Here is a 17,708-nt window from a genome sequence, read left to right on the forward strand (position 1 = left end):
TGAGACCATCGTCCTTATTATCAGAGCTTGTCTCAAGCTCATATTAATCAGGGTAAGAGTTAAGTCTTTGAATACTCAGTGTAACATAAATTATTTAACATAATTATCTTATCAGGCCTAATCCGTCTCGGCTCAACTCCCCTTCCAAGGGTTCATGGTACAGAGTATGTGTTATACGTTACAGCCACTGATGATAATTCCTCTGGGGGTCCACACAGCCTCACCAGCACAACTACAGTCATGGTGCGAGTGGATGACATTAATAATAATAAGCCAGTTTTTTATCAGGTATGTGACATCTTAGTCTGTGATGGCTTTAGGATATGTGATATAAGGTAACACTACATTTTGTCTAATCCAGTGTGCAGAATATAGCAAAAATGCCTCTGTCCTGGAAAACCAGCCCCCTGGAACATTCGTACTTCAAGTAGAAGCCAAAGATGCTGACTCCGGGGTGAATGGGCAAGTGAAGTATGGGATTGTGCATAGAGAAGGCTCCCTGCCTGCTTTTGCTATTCATCCAGACACAGGTATAATATTGGTATAATTATAAGAAAAAAATAAAAAGGAATATATTCTTTAAAAAATTATATATATATTACTGATTTAATGAGCCATTAGCAGTTTCACCGTAAAGAATAGTCTGCATTTCTTTAAAAGAGGTACATACTACTGGCAGGATCAACCAGCTAGCCGGGTCTGAGGTGGGGGTGACTCCTATATAATATATATATGTTGCGTTTTATATACAACATCATTAAGTATAAGGCATACTCCCCTAAATGTTTTTTCCAAAATATTTCCTTTATCAATTCTGCATGGTTTTCTAGATCTCTGCCTGCTGCAATTGTATAGGAAGCTTCTTTGTTTTTCTAGTGGATAAAAATCTGTTCCTAGTCATTTGATGTCACACAGACGCACAGCTGTCCATCACATGACCTTGAACCAGTACCGGGATCAGGCTATAAAATGACTGAAAGTATAGATCTAGATAAAAATGTGGGGAATTGGTATAGGGAATTTAGAATGCATAATGTAAAATTGGATAACTTTAAAATGAATTTAAAATTAAGTGTAGTGGTAAGTAATAATCATGCTACAGACTACAAAAATCAAGAGAGCAATTAACAAAATTTTGTTACAGCTGCAAAATTGACATACAAAAGCACAAATTGAAGCATGCTCATTTATATGCCTTAAAGGGGTTGGCTACATATAGCAAACTTTAACAGGGTAAGTATCTGACTCCAATACGGTCACCTATATTATAATAACCCTATTAAAGTTTGTCTTCCACAGCCGGGCACATGACTTCATGGAAAGAACCATGTCCTGCTGCCCCAGGGGTCATGTGACCAGAAGCAAACTGCCTATTTGGGTCTTTTAATGTTCATATTAATGTTTGCTTTAAGTGGCCATTTTTGGAACTTTAACATCATAAACTGTCGAAAATAGTTCAGGATCTAAATACATTTTAGAATATTCTGATATAATGCTGTTGCTCTAAATTGTGCAGCTGCCCTTTGTGCTGAAATCGTCTGATGGAGGAGTGGTCTATTAAGCGTGGACATTTAAGGACCTGCATCAATGAATACTATGTAGTATTATGTATTGAGAAGGCAACCTGTAATAGGGTGAACGTGCATCTTTTCTTGGTAGGTGTTATAACTACGCTGCAGAGTTTTGATCGTGAGAAAGAAAAGGAATATCCTTTGACTATAAAAGCCACTGACCAGGCCACTGACCCTCTTATTGGACTTTGTCAGATAAATGTAGCCATCTTGGACCAGAATGACAATGACCCAAGCTTTGAAAACAACCGCTATGAATGTAAGTGTAAATTGTTAGGGAAGACAAATTATATAGTTCAACTTTGGCCATCTAAGTTTGTTAAAGGTAGGGTTAATGTAATTATCTCCTAGATTACCTGAAGGAAGACACACCCGTGGGCACCAGTTTCCTGCGTATTGCAGCACAAGATGAAGATTACGGCATAAATGCAGCACTTACTTACGCTGTAATCAGCGACAAACTGCCTGTCTTTCAGATAAACAGTGCAACAGGGTGGCTGTATGTAAGCCAACTTTTGCCAAGGGTATGTAGCCACTATACATTTCCTTCGTCATGCTTAAATAAAATAGATTGTGGTCAGAGATTAAAAGTCTAAAATCCCTGCAGAAGGCTGATAAACTTAAATGAGTTTAATCGTTTTTTTTGTTTATTGGGAGGAAATGTACTAAAAAAAGCATAAATACTCCATAAACTTATTCTGTCATTTGGTATAGAAATGACAATGGGCAGAGAGACATGTTTACAATAGCCTTGGGTTTGTATCTGCTTTGTTCTTTCATAATGCCCTCTTGAAACTTCCTATGATGCATGAGATGACCGGTAGTTCTTATGACAGATGAAAGCACATGTGGAAAACAAGCAGTACAGATGTGATGCGCTATTCTTGCAGCAATTGCTACCAGTTTAGGGGACTGACAGCTGGTGGCCTGGAGAGTACGTAATTTGTGTATAGTCAGGAGGCCCCATCATCCTGTCATGTTCACTTACCTTATGAGCTAGCATTGCTACATCTAGACGTGGACAGCTGGAGTTATAGTTTTAACAGATGTTAGAAACATAAAGGCTAAAACAAAGTGGAGACATTCTAGGATTCTCCAGATAGTGTTCATCTAAAAGACCAAACAAGGTGTGCTAATGGTTCAGAACCTCAAACTTGGCATTAGTTTCTACAACAAACTTGTTGTAACACTCTTTCTTTCTTTCCTTCTTTCTTTCTTCCAATAGAAAGCCTTGATAACCCAAGAAGTAATTGTGACAGATGGTGGAAACAGGAGCACGAAGGTTGAGGTTGCTGTTAGAGTCACAGATGCCCAGAATCAGCCACCAATATGGGAAAGGGATAAATATGAAATTATCATTCCTGAGAATACTTTGAGAGATACGCCTGTCGTGGTATGAAATGTGTTGTGTCTTTGTGTTACAATGTAAATACAGGCAGTCCCTGACTTAAGAACATCAGACTTACAGATGACACCTAGTTACAAACGGCCCCCTAGATGTTGGTAATTTACTGTACTTTAGCCCCAGGCTACAATGATCAGCTCTAACAGTTATCAAAGGTGTCTGCAATTAAGCTTTATTGTTAACCCCAATTCTAATGACAACCAAAATTTTTTAAAATCCTATTGTCTTAGAGAGCAAAAAAATTTTTGCCTGGGGCTAAAGTTATAAAATATACAGTTCCGACTTACATACAAACTCAACTTAAGAACAAATCTACACAACCAATCTAGTACAATCTTCTCAGTGGGTTTTGGTTGGACAAATGGAGAATTCTGGGATGTTTTGGGAATGATTAGGTACTCTATCTTGTTTTATAATATTGAATGGCCTGGTTGTATTTATATGGGGCTTTAAGAAACACTGTCATATACCAGGCCAAACACTGAACTGGGCCATTTAAGGGCAGAGATTAAAGAAAACTAAAGTCATATTTCATAATGAAAATTTACAATGGGAAATACATTCTTGTCCTACTTTTTGTTCTGTGTTATTTTTTATTACCAAACAGCAAATAAAAAACAGTAGAAGACCAGGCAACCATGCAGGACCTGAGGGTACCCCTGCTGTTTGAGGGATTTATAGACGATGTTCTAAACACAGAATTGTCTGCTTTGAATTGAGATTTTATTTACTTGCTCATAAATCAGAATGTTCACTGCACAATATCTGACACTGAATTCACACCTCTCTGAGAGCGCATACTTTAATGCATGAGAAACACAGCAGGAGTATAACAAATGACTTAAATGTTGTTCCCAACTCTAGCTTTCAAGCGGCTAATGTAACATTCAACATTTTTTTTGCATTATGTATTTTTTCTTTCCTTTGAAATAAGTTGGACAGAATTTACTTATATATATAGATAACCGAGCACAGAGCTTTTCTATTCAGTAGGAACATACAGTAGACTAAGATGGCCCATATTTATTAATCCTTTTGTTATACAGCCTGTTTTTGTGTTGTATTTGGGGTTAAAAGTGGAAAAAGGGAGTTTTTTTGTAATTTATAGTATTTATTTTTTTAATTTTCAAATTAACTTAAAATGGACCATATTAATGAATTCCCTATTTTATAAATATTTATTAATATATTTTGTGTGTGTGTGGTTTTACTTAGGTCATTAAAGATCCCTGGGGGACATTTTCACAGTTTTATTTTAATTAACATTTTTTTTCTTTTACAAGTTTTCCCCTGTAACTGGGGCATCTATAAGAGCCCTAGGTACAGGGGGAGATGACCCCCTGTGACTGTTGATGTTGGTCAGAGCTGTACTGGGTCTGATCAGACCCAATAGCTCTCATTAAGCCCTTTAGACCCGGAGGTCATGTGGCTGCCGGGTCTATAGAGCCAGTGGCAGCACCAGTTCTGCTCCTCTTCACATCATGCTAAAGTAGTGGAGAAGGTAGAAGTGGTAATAAACCAGTGGACAGTCCAAAAGGAGTTAAACGTTTAAACGTTTTTTTTCCAGTGTAAACTGCTTGCACATGTATTTATAAAGTGTCTGCGTACATTTGTGTTGTGGATGCACTATTCTTCACACGACACAAAATTCTGCACTGAAAGGGGCGTTCCGGTGCTCAGTGGTACCATGCACCACATTTATCATGCGGTGTCTGACAGTGTGTTGCATGCTCTTTATTAACCACTTCACGCTCTGTGACGGATATATCGCAGCAAAGACCCAGGGCTAACACAGGCAGTCGGTGCTTGCACCGATTGCGGGTGTTAAACTCTTGTTTGCCGCCGGCGATCGGTTGCCATGACAGCCTCGGGTCTTCGTCAGAGCCGAGGCTGCATGGTTTCTGTATACTCGTTACAATGAGCCAGTGGCTCATTGTAACGAATACTGTGCAGATATGCCATATACTGCAATACAGTTGTATTGCAGTATATGGTAGGAACGATCTGACCATCTAGGGTTAATGTACCCGAGAGGATCTAAGAAATAGTCAAAAAAAAAAAAAGTCAAAAAAATGTATAAAATATTAAAATTTCAAATCACCCCCCTTTCTCTAGAACTGATAAAAAAAAAAATAATAAACAGTAAAAATCACAAACACATTAGGTATCGCCGTGTCCCAAAATGCCCGATCTATCAAAATATAAAACCGATTATTGCCGACAGTGACCTCCCAAAGGGGAAATGGCACCCAAATGTCCAAAATGTGACTTTTACACCTTTTTACGTGACATAAAAAATGTAATGAAAAGTGATCAAAATGTCGCACAGTCCTCAAAATGGTACCAATGTGCTCATTTCACAAAATAATGACACCTCACACATCTCTGTACCCCAAAGTATGAAAAAGTTATTAGCGTCAGAAGATGGTAAATTTTTTTTTTCCTTTTTCGTACACATTCGTTTAATTTTTGAAAATGTATTAAAACGCAATAAAACCTGTATAACCAAACCAAAGAATAAAGTAGAGGTGTTATTTGGAGCGCAGAGTGAAAGTCATAAAAACTGAGCCTAAAAGAACTTGACGTACATACGTTTTTTTAAAAATTTTTCTACATTTGAAATTTTTTTCCTGCTTCCCAGTACAAGGCACGTTATAATAAATAACATCACGGGAAAGTAAAATTTGTTATGCACAAAATAAGCCCTCACACAGCTCTGTACACCCTGCGTCCTTAAGGGGTTAAAGGTGCCCCAAAAAGGAGCAGTGTAGGGAGCGCCAGATTCATCAGTTCATCAATCTGGTGCCCCCTGCATTCTACGCAGGCAAACTGCACCTAGTGCAGTTTACACTGTTTTTGATAAATGTGGGCCATTATGTAGTGTGCACAGTTCTTGTTTTTCAAATACCAAACAATGTGGAGCGTGATCTCATACACAGTAAGTAGTATCTCAAAGCCAACACACTAGAAGATAAGATTAAACCAAAAAGAGAAAAGACAAGTCTGTAAAGGCTAAAAAGTCAGAAACTTTATTACAATGCACGTTTTTTAAAAACATTTAAAAAGTGTACAAATACACATATACACAACCAAGTGGATCAGAGCCTAATAACAAAGATCCACATATGGCCACAAGTCAGCACAAAATATGTAAATGCAATTTCCTCACAAAAGGTAAATATAGAACCCTAGTGACCATGCCTTGATTCTGTCCTGAAAAGCACGTGTACTATCAAATACAAAAACTCAAGAGTGGAGACAAGCTGTAATAATACTGGGTTCCCAAACAAAAAAGTATAATGAGTTGCATGAAAAAGTAAAGAAAGCCTGTCTTGCGAGATGACATCAATAACGCAAATGCAAATGTGGAGTCCCTATGGGTTGAGATAAGAGGAGGGAAAAAGAATAATAAAATATTACTAGGGGTTTGTTATAAGGCTCCAAATATAATGGAGGCAGCAGAGGAAATGCTGATAAGTGAAATGGATGCGGCTTCAAAGCAAGGTGAAGTACTTATCATGGGGGACTTCAATTACCCAGATATTGACTGGGGGGCAGAAACCTGCAGGTCCTTCAAAGGTAGCAGGTTCTTGTCAACAACAAAAGACAATTACCTGTTGCAACTAGTCCTGGAGCCAACAAGAGGGGGGGCACTTCTGGACCTTATCCTTACCAAGAGACCTGATAGGGTATCAAAACTAAAGGTTGGGGGGAACCTGGGGAATAGTGATCATAATATCATTGATTTTGTATTACGTTTTACTAAGAGCGTTAGTGAAGGGGCAACCAACACTCTAAACTTCAGGAGGGCAAATTTTCAGTAACTAAGGGAAGACCTTAAAGGCATAGACTGGGATAATGTTCTCAAAGACAAAAGCCCCCCCCCCCCAAAAAAAAAAAGGGACTTTTTCTCATATATTCTGAAAAAGTCCTGTGAGAAACACATCCCTTATGGGAAAAAGCATAAAAGGAACAAGAAAAACCCTATGTGGCTAACTAGTCTTGTAAGGAAAGCAATAAGCGAGAAAGATAAAGCGTTTAAGGTGCTAAAACGTGAGGGTAGCGATGAGGCATTACAGGATTATAGAGAGAAAAATAAATCCTGTAAAAAGCAGATAAAGGTCACAAAAATATAGACTGAGAGAAATATTGCCAGGGAGAGCAAATTATTTTTCAAGTTTATAAATGATAAGAAACTAAAAACAGAGAGTGTGGGTCCCCTTAGAAATAACATGGGGGTCATGGTGGAAGGAGATGAGGAAAGGGCCAATCTACTGAATGTCGCCTTCTCAACTGTCTTTACCCAGGAAAATCCCCTGGTGGAAGACACAATGAGGAATAATGTAAATTCTTTTTGGAATGTCAACAGTTTAACCCAGGAAGAGGTACGGCGTACGATAAATCACCGGGGCCAGATGGCATACACCCCCGGGTTCTGCATGAATTATGTACGGTGATAGACAGACCGTTATTTTTAATATTTGAAGATTCACTGAGGACTGGTTATGTTCCACAGGACTGGCGCATAGCAAATGTGGTACGAATATACAAAAAAGGATCTAATAGCGATCCTGGAAACTACAGACCCGTGAGTCTAACTGCTGTGGTGGGGGAAATTTTTGAGGGGTTTGTTAGAGATGCTATCCTGGAGTATCTCACTGTGCACAACCTTATAACCCAGCGTCAGCATGGGTTTATGAGAGATCGGTCCTGTCAGACTAATCTGATTGGTTTTTACGAGGAGGTAAGTTCAAGACTGGATCTGGCAGACGCTGTGGATGTTGTATATCTGGACTTTTCAAAGGCATTTGACACCGTGCCACATAAAAGGTTGGTATATAAAATGAGACTGCTGGGAATAGGAGAAAATCTGTGTATTTGGGTAAGTAATTGGCTAGTGATAGAAAACAGAGGGTGGTCATTAATGGCACATTCTCAGATTGGGTTGATGTTACCAGTGGAGTGCCACAGGGGTCAGTATTGGGGCCACTTCTTTTTAATATTTTTATTAATGACCTTGTAGTGGGTTTACACAGTCAAGTTTCAATATTTGCAGATGATACTAAGCTGTGTAAAGTAATAAATACTGAGGTCGATAGTTTAGCATTACAGAGGGATTTGTGGAAGCTTGAGGAGTGGGCAGAGAAATGGTTGATGAGGTTTAATGTAGATAAATGTAAAGTTATGCACTTGGGCCATGGAAACAAAAAGTATAATTATGTTCTAAACGGCCAATTACTTAGTAAAACTGGAGCTGAAAAGGACTTGGGGGTATTGGTGGATGGTAAACTTAATTTTAGTGACCAGAGCCAGGCGGCTGCTGCTAAAGCAAATAAAATTATGGGATGTATCAAGAGAGGAATAGATTCTCATGATAAAGACATAGTTTTGCCCTTATACAAATCCCTGGTGAGACCACACATGGAATATTGTGTACAGTTTTGGGCACCAGTGTATAAAAAGGATATAGTAGAGCTGGAACGGGTGCAGAGGAGAGCAACAAGGATTATTAGGGGAATGGGGGAACTAGAATACACTGACAGATTACAAAATTTGGGATTATTCAGTTTAGAAAAAAGACGACTGAGGGGAGACCTCATTACATTGTACAAATACTGGAATGGACAGTACAAGGATCTCTCCAAAGATCTTTTTATACCTCGGCCTGTGACCAGGACAAGGGGGCATCCTCTACGCCTAGAGGAGAGGCGATTTTACCATCAACATAGACAAAGGTTCTTTACTTTAACCCCTTAACGACTTGGCCTTTTTTAGCCTTTTTGTTTTTTCACTTCCATTTTTCACTCCCCACCTATAACTTTTTTATTTTTCCACATAAAGAGCTCTGTTATGGCTTATTTTCTGCGTAACAAATTGCACTTCGTAGTGGCGGTATTTAATATTCCATGGCGCGTACTGGGAAGCGGGAAAAAAATTCCAAATGAAGTGAAAATGGTGAAAAAACACATTTGCGACGTTTTCTTGTGGGCTTGGATTTTACAGCTTTCACTGTGTGCCCCAAATGACAGGTCTATTTTATTCTTTGGGTTGCTACGATCACAGGGATACCACATTTGTACAGGTTTCATACATTTAAAAAAATTAAAACCTCCTGTACAAAAATTTTTTTTTTGATTTTGCCATCTTCTGGCGCTAATAACTTTTTCATACTTTGGTGTACGGAGCTGTGGGTGGTGTCATTTTTTGCGACTTTTGATGGTGTTTTCATTGCTATCATTGTTAGGACTGTACGACCTTTTGATCACTTTTTATTAATTTTTTTATAAAAAAATGTCATTTTTGACTTTGGACGCTATTTTCCGTTACGGGGTTAAACGCAGTGAAAAACCGTTATTATATTTTGATAGATTGGACATTTTCGGACGCGGCGGTACCTAATGTGTTTATGATTTTTACTGTTTATTAATATTAATATCAGTTCTAGGGAAAGGGGGGTGATTTGAATTTTTAGGTTTTTTTAATATAATTTTTTTTTTTTAACTTTTTTTTACTTTAACTATTTTTCAGACTCCCTAGGGTACTTTAACCCTAGGTTGTCTGATCGATCCTTCCATATACTGCCATATTGCAATATGGCAGTATATGGGGATTTTACTCCTCATTCATTACAATGTGCTGATAGCACATTGTAATGAATGGGTTAAAACGAGACAGCATCGGGCCTTCGTGAGACCCGATGCTGTCATGGCAACGGATCACCGTGACGTCACGGCACGTCACGGCAGCATTGCCGGCGCCGATCGCCGTGAAAGCACCCGCGATCGGTGCTAGCACCGATCGCGGGTGTTACCGGTAAGCCTTTGCTGCAATATGCAGCAAAGACTTACCGGCTATGGAGAGGGCTCGGCCCGCGAGCCCTCTCCATGCACCGGGACTTGGCACGCGCCGTACTAGTACGGCGCGCGTCGGGAAAGGGTTAAGAGCAGTGAGACTGTGGAACTCCCTGCCACAGGAGGTTGTTATGGCGGACTCTATGTACATGTTCAAGAGAGACCTGGATACCTGGATTCTGGAGAGAAAAAATATCACGAGTTATGGGGATAAAACATTTATTTAATTCTTAAAGCTTGGACTTGATGGACTTGCGTCTTTTTCAGCCTTATATAGTAGGATACTATGATGATACTAGAAGCCCCATACGTTAGAACAGAACAGAGACCAAGTAGCCAAAGTTGCTCAGTATCAAATTCATAATAGTTCTTGTTTTTCAGTAATTATAAACAGAGCAAAATCTTTAGTGTGAACACATCCTTAAGTCTAATTTATCTCCAGTTAAATGACACCTGTTGACACTCTGTCGGGTGAGATTGCCCATAGTGCTCTTTTACTTAAATGACTCACTTTAAAAATGCTATGTTTTAAGATATAAATTATGTTCCAATAAATGTCATTTCTACACAGACAGTTAAGGCCAAGTCCTTCCTTGGAGACCCCAGAGTAACATATAATTTGGAAGAAGGACTGGTTCCTGAAAGCAACATGCCTATTCGCTTTTACCTGACTGTAAATAGGGAAGATGGATCTGCTTCTGTGCTGGTGGCAGAAAACTTAGACTATGAAACAACCAAGAACTTTGTCCTGAAAATCCGAGCTCAAAATGTTGCTGCAGTTCCTTTAGCAGCATTCACTACAGTGTACATTAATATCACAGGTAAGAGTGTGGTTGCTCAGTCCAGTCATTCAATATTGGGTGTAAAAGTTTAGGATTTAACATTGACTTAATCTATTCAACTTCCCAGATGTCAATGACAATGTCCCGTTCTTCAGCTCATCTATATATGAAGCATCTGTGACTGAAGGGCTTGATCTAGGAACCTTTGTCCTTCAGGTGTCTGCCTCTGACCAAGACCTAGGTCTAAATGGAAAGGTAAATGTCAAAAGTTTAGAAATTCCTACATGTTAAACCACCTTTTTATCCTGGCAGACCAGTGGCTAGCAGTAAACAAAGATCCTATTCTATTTCAGCTCAGTTATTTGCTCAAAAAAGCCATATTCATGTCTGATTGATTTTCCACCTACAAAGAAACAGATGAAGATGAGGACATGAAAAGTGCAAAAAAAGTTCTTCTGAATTGGATCAGATTTGCATATTATTACTGCTTTAACAAGATATTTAACTAATTGTAACTTTCTATACTTATTCACCAGATCACATATTCTATCTTAGAAGATCGTAGTGGGGACCATGCCCTTTTCCACATAGCCCCCCAAACTGGTAGCATCTATACTGCTGCAGTGTTTGACAGAGAGGAGAAGACTTCATACCTGCTAGAGGTGAAATCATCTGATGGATCAGAATCTGCTAGGCCTGGAAAACATGGACAACCAAATTCTGGTGAGGGAAACTATACATCTAATGGGAACAGGTCCCATGGCATTTGAAGGCATTAATAAGGCACCCAGAATCATAATTTATATAGTGGGCAAATATATAAAAGTATTATATGAAATATATTGTCATTAACCCTTTAAGGACTATCCCTGTCTTTAGAATCCCCACCTTGATAGGGTCACTGACCTAGTCAAAGACTAGAGAACCTATCTGAAAAGTAAAGTAAAAAATATATAGGCTTCCAAAAAGTCCAAAAATCATCTTATAGGAGCTCATTCTCTCAATCCTACCTGTAGTACTGTTAGCTCAGACCTCTGGAAAGACAGTTGCCTAGGTGGTAGTAGTTTGGGCCTTTCCTCATCACCCTCCACCGAGATTGTTCCTCAGTTCACCCATACCTTCAGTTTTTAGGCTCAACAATTTTGTGTATCTTTGTTGTAGTTGTTTATGTTTAAACATTGGTTTATTCCTGTTTCTGATGTTTGCTCCCATAAGGTATATATCTCTCACAAAACCTATTTAGGACATGTTTAAAATGTCTCATTTATTTTAGGGACTTTTATTACTTTTTATGACATTGTTCCATTGAGGTCCTTTCTTAACTGCTGGAAACTGGCTTTTTTGTAAACCATATTAAATGTCCTTTTAATCTTTAACCACAGCACAACTTAACTTTATGTTATAGAGCAGTTAAGGGTTCACAGGCAGAACCTTTCATTAACTGCCACAATTGGTCCTGTTGGATCCAAAAGCAGCACCTAAATTGCAGCAGCCCATGACATCATCAGGGGGCACCAATGGGTTGCCATGAAGCAAGGATCCTCTCATTGGTTTCCAGACCTGTTATAAGGCAATACATGTTTTATCAAAGGTGTAAAGACATAACAAAATAATATAAACTTAGTATCTCCACAATTGTACTGACTGCATAATGACACAGAGATTACAACTCTTCCACTATGCCACTTCCACTTTTATTTTTTTTCTAGGCTAACCCTGCAATTTAAATTTCAGATGTGATAAAATTTCCCACTATGTTGGTCATTTATTTCTATTAAAGGACATCTACCATCATAAGGAAGGATTGTAGACCAAGAACACTGACATAATGGTGTCATAATTGATCAGAAATAACATAAACTTAAGCAAGTCACTTATTTTCACCTTTAAGTCAAAGTAACATATTCACTTTTCCTATAACCACTTTTTAGTCTAATCTTTTGCTTTACACCCCATAATCTCTGCTGCAGAGTGTCAACAAATTATACAGTATATCTGCCAAAGTCCCCTATACCTACTCCAACTTGATGGTATGCAACACATTTTATTTGCAGGGGCTGCCTAGATTCAGTCTTTATTATTAGCAGGCACCTAAATCACAGGGATGTATGGCTGTCTTCGATGTATATTTATATTATCTAACTATCCAGTATGAAGACTGGTGGATAGATAATGATAAAAGCAATGAAGCAGAAACTTTAGATGGGCCTATGCATTCTGTACACAATGCAAATAAAGGTGGGCAACACTCTCATTTAGCTGGCTCCACCCATGTCTAAAATCCATACAATCCTTTACAAACCACTACAGATGTTCTGCTGGTGAAGGCTACCAAATGCTACCTTTACTTCAATAACAAATTTGTATTGTGTGTATGCAGCCCATACTCTAATAGTTATGTGAAGTCTGTGCACAGAATGAGAAGGGAATTTCATAGCTTAGGGCAACAAAATAGCAAACAAATCCCCTGCAAATCACACTTACTGAATGCTATACTATAAAGAATATCCATTAAAATGGAATGTATGGCAAATTGTATTCCTATAATAAGAAAACTAATAAGAGAATATATATGTGCAGACAGCAGAGTAAATGTGGACCATGCAGGGCTGCAGGCTATACAAACAGTGTGAATATATAATGAACGATGTTGAGATGAATTTGTCTGATATGGCTGAAAGGATAGACGCTACCAACTAAATGCTTGCATTGGGGGATAAGACCCAAAATATCAACGCAAGTGCCATCAAAAATCAATTATTCCTGTGTTATCTGTTGAGGAGAATTGATGCTGACGTTCATTTCATCTTCAAGAGATTTGGAATAATGTGCTTGTATAAATTGTTGCCAGCCCCGAGGGTTGGTTCCTGTATCGTCTGCATATTAGTTTTCATTTAACGCTTGCCCCGACAGGCTAAGGAATTGTAGCTGACAGAAATGGCTCATTCGAGCATTTTAATTTCCTGCCTCTTTTCTCTCTAGACACTGCCTACGTGCGCATTTTTATCATCGATGTCAATGATAACCAGCCGTCGTTCACTCAACGTGCCTACTTTGTAAGCGTGGATGAAGATCAGGATGTCGGATCTGTAGTGGTCACCGTGAGTGCCAATGATCCAGATGAAGGTAGAGGACAAAATAAAAACAATACTAAAAAAATATTTAAAGGGCAACTCCACTATTACATCACAATCTTCTTGTGGTCTTGTTGTGTCACATTATATTGGAAGGCTATCACAGCCTAGCTTTGCTTTGGACCTTCTGTTAAATACACACATAACCTTCTTCTATCCCACACAAAATCTTTATTGGATTGAAAGGTCTGGCGCCAAAACATAGTAACACAAATTTATATTATGTCAAGATATGGTTGTATATTTATGCAAATTGAGATTCTGTAACTTGAAGCTTGTCCATAATGCAAAATCTGTACCACTTCCCCATAAGTAAAAATGCATAATTTATAGTACTGATCTCCTCATATTGTGAATAGACATGCCTCAGATGCAACCCTAACCCAGGGCATCCCCTTGAGTTATGCCTGGTGCTTTATTGCATCAGTGGTTTATTAGCTACCTCTTTGCTCCTAGTTACAAGAAAGCTCTCCCCCTTAACCAAAGCATTTCAAGCACATTATAGAGCTTCTTTAATGCTTAGTTTTAAAATTCTCGATTGCCCGGGTTTAGGTGTTAAGGACTTAATTCACTGTAAAGTTACATAACCAGATGCAGCATTGTTTCTGCAACATTTTAATGTGTTATCTGTAATTGATTTTGTTGCATATGTTTTCATAGGCATGAATGCCAACATCCGTTATCAGATCACAGCTGGGAACATTGGTGGAGTACTAGAGCTGAACCCTGAGACAGGAGCTATTTTAATTGTCCATCCCTTGGATTATGAAGAAGTTAAGGTCTATGTGCTAACCTTGCTTGCGTCAGATGGTAAATGGGAAGATTTTGCTACAGTGACCATTAATGTGTTAAACAAAAATGATGAACCACCAATCTTCTCATTAAACGAGTACAGAGGAAGTGTGACTGAGGAGATGGCTGATTTACCAGTGTTTGTTCTGCAGGTAAGTCCAGACATCATCGCTTAAAGCAGTGATGGACCCAGGCAGCGGAGAACCCCTGTCAATTTAAGTACAGTCTACTATAAGAAGTAAAAAATTTGATTGCACGTGTTGTATGTTATTCACCAAAATGTGGACAACAATTATTTGACAGCAAAGTTTGCAATTATGTCAGGATCCCTCAACTTGAGAGGAACTTTGCAAACTGTCATACTGCCATCAACTTGCACCTATTCAGGTGTAAATAGTGAAAAAGATCTAAAAACATTCCATTTTGCATTTTTTATTAGGTTTCAGCCACTGATCCAGATCATGATCAACCAGGGGGTTTAAAGTATTCACTACATGGAAGTGGTGCTCAGAACCTATTCACTATTGATGAAAAAACAGGAAGTGTCTTTGCCATGAAGCCACTCGATCGCGAAGAACATGCTATTTGGAGATTTGTGGTACTGGCCACAGATGATGAAGGTGATGGACTCACTGGATTCACAGATGTCATCATTTACGTGCAGGACATAAATGACAACACCCCCCAGTTTGTTTGTTCCTTTAATATGTGCAACGGAAGTGTGGTTGAGAATTCACCACCAAATACTTCAATTATGGAGATGTCTGCCATAGACTTGGATGATAAAAATGATGGAATCAATGCAATTTTGGCCTACTCTATACTTTCAAATCCATTAGATGTGTCAGGCCTTGAAATGTTTAACATAAACCATCATACTGGAACAATTTACACATCCAAAGGTAATCTGGATAGAGAAAAAAATGATTCTTTAAAAATTGTGGTTGAAGTTAAGGATGGTGGTGGTTTGACATCTACTGCTACAGCAACTATTGCAATCTTAGACACAAATGACCATGCACCAAAATTTACTCAAGAAATGTATAGTGTTGCGATCTTGGAGACCACTGAAGTTAATTCAACTGTCCTCCAAGTCTTTGCAGTTGATGAAGACATTGGTGAAAACGCTCTGGTAACATTTAGCATCATTGGAGGAGATCCCGATCATAAATTTTTCATTGAAAACCCAAGAAAGAACCATCAGGCAGAAATTAAACTTAAGAAGAAATTAGATTATGAGAATCCTCAGGAGCGTTTGTTTAACCTGCGCATTAAAGTGGAAGACAGAAATTTCTCCAGCATTTCTGACTGTGAGATTGAGCTACAAGATGCCAATGACAACCCCCCGGTATTTAGTCAATCACTGATAAAAGTCGATCCCTTCTATGAAAACATAACAGTTGGTTCCATCATTGCCAATGTCACAGCAACTGATGCAGATTCTGGTAAAAATGGACACGTTATTTACAGCATTGAACCTGACTCTGACGTTCTTGGGCAATTTTTGGTTGACCAAGTTGGAAATATAATGGTATCAAAGACATTGGACAGGGAAGTCCTTTCTGCATACTCTCTTGTTCTTTTGGCTACAGATAAAGGTTCTCCAGAACAAACTGCTACAATGACTGTTTTCCTCAACCTATTGGATGTGAATGATAATGGCCCAATGTTTGATGGTTTATACCTTCCAGTAGTTTGGGAAAATACTGCCTTCCCTCAGACTTTGAGATTAAATGACAGTTCTTATTTATTACATGCTACTGACCTAGACACACCAAAAAATGGTCCACCATTTCATTTTTCTCTACCAACTGATCAGCAGAATTCTACTGACTTTCTGTTGGTTGATCATGACGATAACACAGCATCAGTCCAGGCTTTGAGAATATTTGATAGAGAAAATGAAAAAGAGTTTCACCTCTATGTGATCATTACGGATAGCGGATTACCCCCAATGAGTGCTACTAATACACTTACTATAACCATTGGTGATGAGAATGATCATGCTCACCAAGCAGGACACAAAGAGGTCTACATTTATGTCCATGGAGGTAAGAAAAACATGAACACTTCGGTTTATTCTCCATGATTGTCACAATCTGTGATTGTTTTTTTTTACAGATTTTGCCTATTCTGTTTCAAGAGATGAAACCCATGACAAATCCACACATGCAATTACCACAGTATTTACCCATGTGGCATATCACATGATGACTCCAGATTAGTTTCGCTGTCTGTTGCAGTCTGCTATAATGTAAAATCTAGCTAATGTCTTATTAAAGGCAAAAAGGGATTTTTGTCTGAAGGTGTAGCAATTCTGCATTTCTCCTTGTTCAAACAGAGGCTATGAGATCTAGTGGGATCCCAATGATCAAACACTTCCAGTGACCGACATTATCGGTATGGGTCACTGACCTAACTCTCAGTGATAGGACGCTTATTTTTTATGTCGAGTGGATGCACTTAGGTCTGTTAATAAGAGATGACAATATATGTTCTTTCATTTAAACAAGTCATTAGTATGTTTTACATACGGGAGCCGAGATCCAGTTTTTCATCCTTCAACACTGACACCACATAAGCAGATAAAATATGAAGCCCTTTCCTTCACCACATGTGATGGTGATGGCCTCATGAACATAAATATGGAAAGGGCTCATATTTTCTTGATGGTGCATATTTTCCTTTTTCATGCAGCTGATTCAAATTTATCCAGAATTAATCTTTTGTTTGTTGTTGGAAATTCCTTTCAATTTTAAGAAGTGAATAAGTCAATGTCATCTCTCCTACATATTTTTCTTTAAAATATAATGAATGAGTAATCTGCATCTTCTACAATACATCTATACACTTTAAATCCTCATTCCATAAAGCATTCATCCACCTGGCATTTCACATTATATGAGGTTTTTCTTTGCCTTTTAAATCACCTAAAATAATGACTCCCTCATCCCATTCCTCTCCGGCTGTTGCTCTACATGTCAGTAAAATGCCATTAATCCCGTGTTCTGTCTCCAGTTTTGTGTCCCAAATGCATTATTTTGCATTTATTGGCATTCAAATGTAGCGGTCAACCTTTTGCTCATTTCTCTAATTTACTGAAACCATTAATCTTGATGTTTTGCTCCCCTGGAACGTCAGCCCTGCTCGATGGATATATACTTACTCTAATA

At 38.5% G+C, this 17,708-nt stretch overlaps 1 protein-coding gene across 1 annotated transcript in view; it reads left to right on the forward strand.

Moving 5' to 3' along the window:
* The window catches only part of LOC140070192 (neural-cadherin-like), a 167,476-nt gene that overhangs the window by 121,233 nt on the left and 28,535 nt on the right, over positions 1-17,708 (forward strand). The window contains exons 11-21 of the mRNA XM_072116539.1: positions 116-288; positions 362-530; positions 1,660-1,830; positions 1,923-2,095; positions 2,797-2,964; positions 10,399-10,648; positions 10,737-10,864; positions 11,146-11,332; positions 13,592-13,735; positions 14,404-14,687; positions 14,975-16,586. Coding sequence (XP_071972640.1) covers positions 116-288; positions 362-530; positions 1,660-1,830; positions 1,923-2,095; positions 2,797-2,964; positions 10,399-10,648; positions 10,737-10,864; positions 11,146-11,332; positions 13,592-13,735; positions 14,404-14,687; positions 14,975-16,586 — 3,459 coding nt within the window. The remainder of the gene's footprint in view (positions 1-115; positions 289-361; positions 531-1,659; positions 1,831-1,922; positions 2,096-2,796; positions 2,965-10,398; positions 10,649-10,736; positions 10,865-11,145; positions 11,333-13,591; positions 13,736-14,403; positions 14,688-14,974; positions 16,587-17,708) is intronic.

The sequence above is a fragment of the Engystomops pustulosus genome, chromosome 7 (assembly GCF_040894005.1).
Source record: "Engystomops pustulosus chromosome 7, aEngPut4.maternal, whole genome shotgun sequence".
NCBI classification, from domain to species: Eukaryota; Metazoa; Chordata; class Amphibia; order Anura; family Leptodactylidae; genus Engystomops; species Engystomops pustulosus.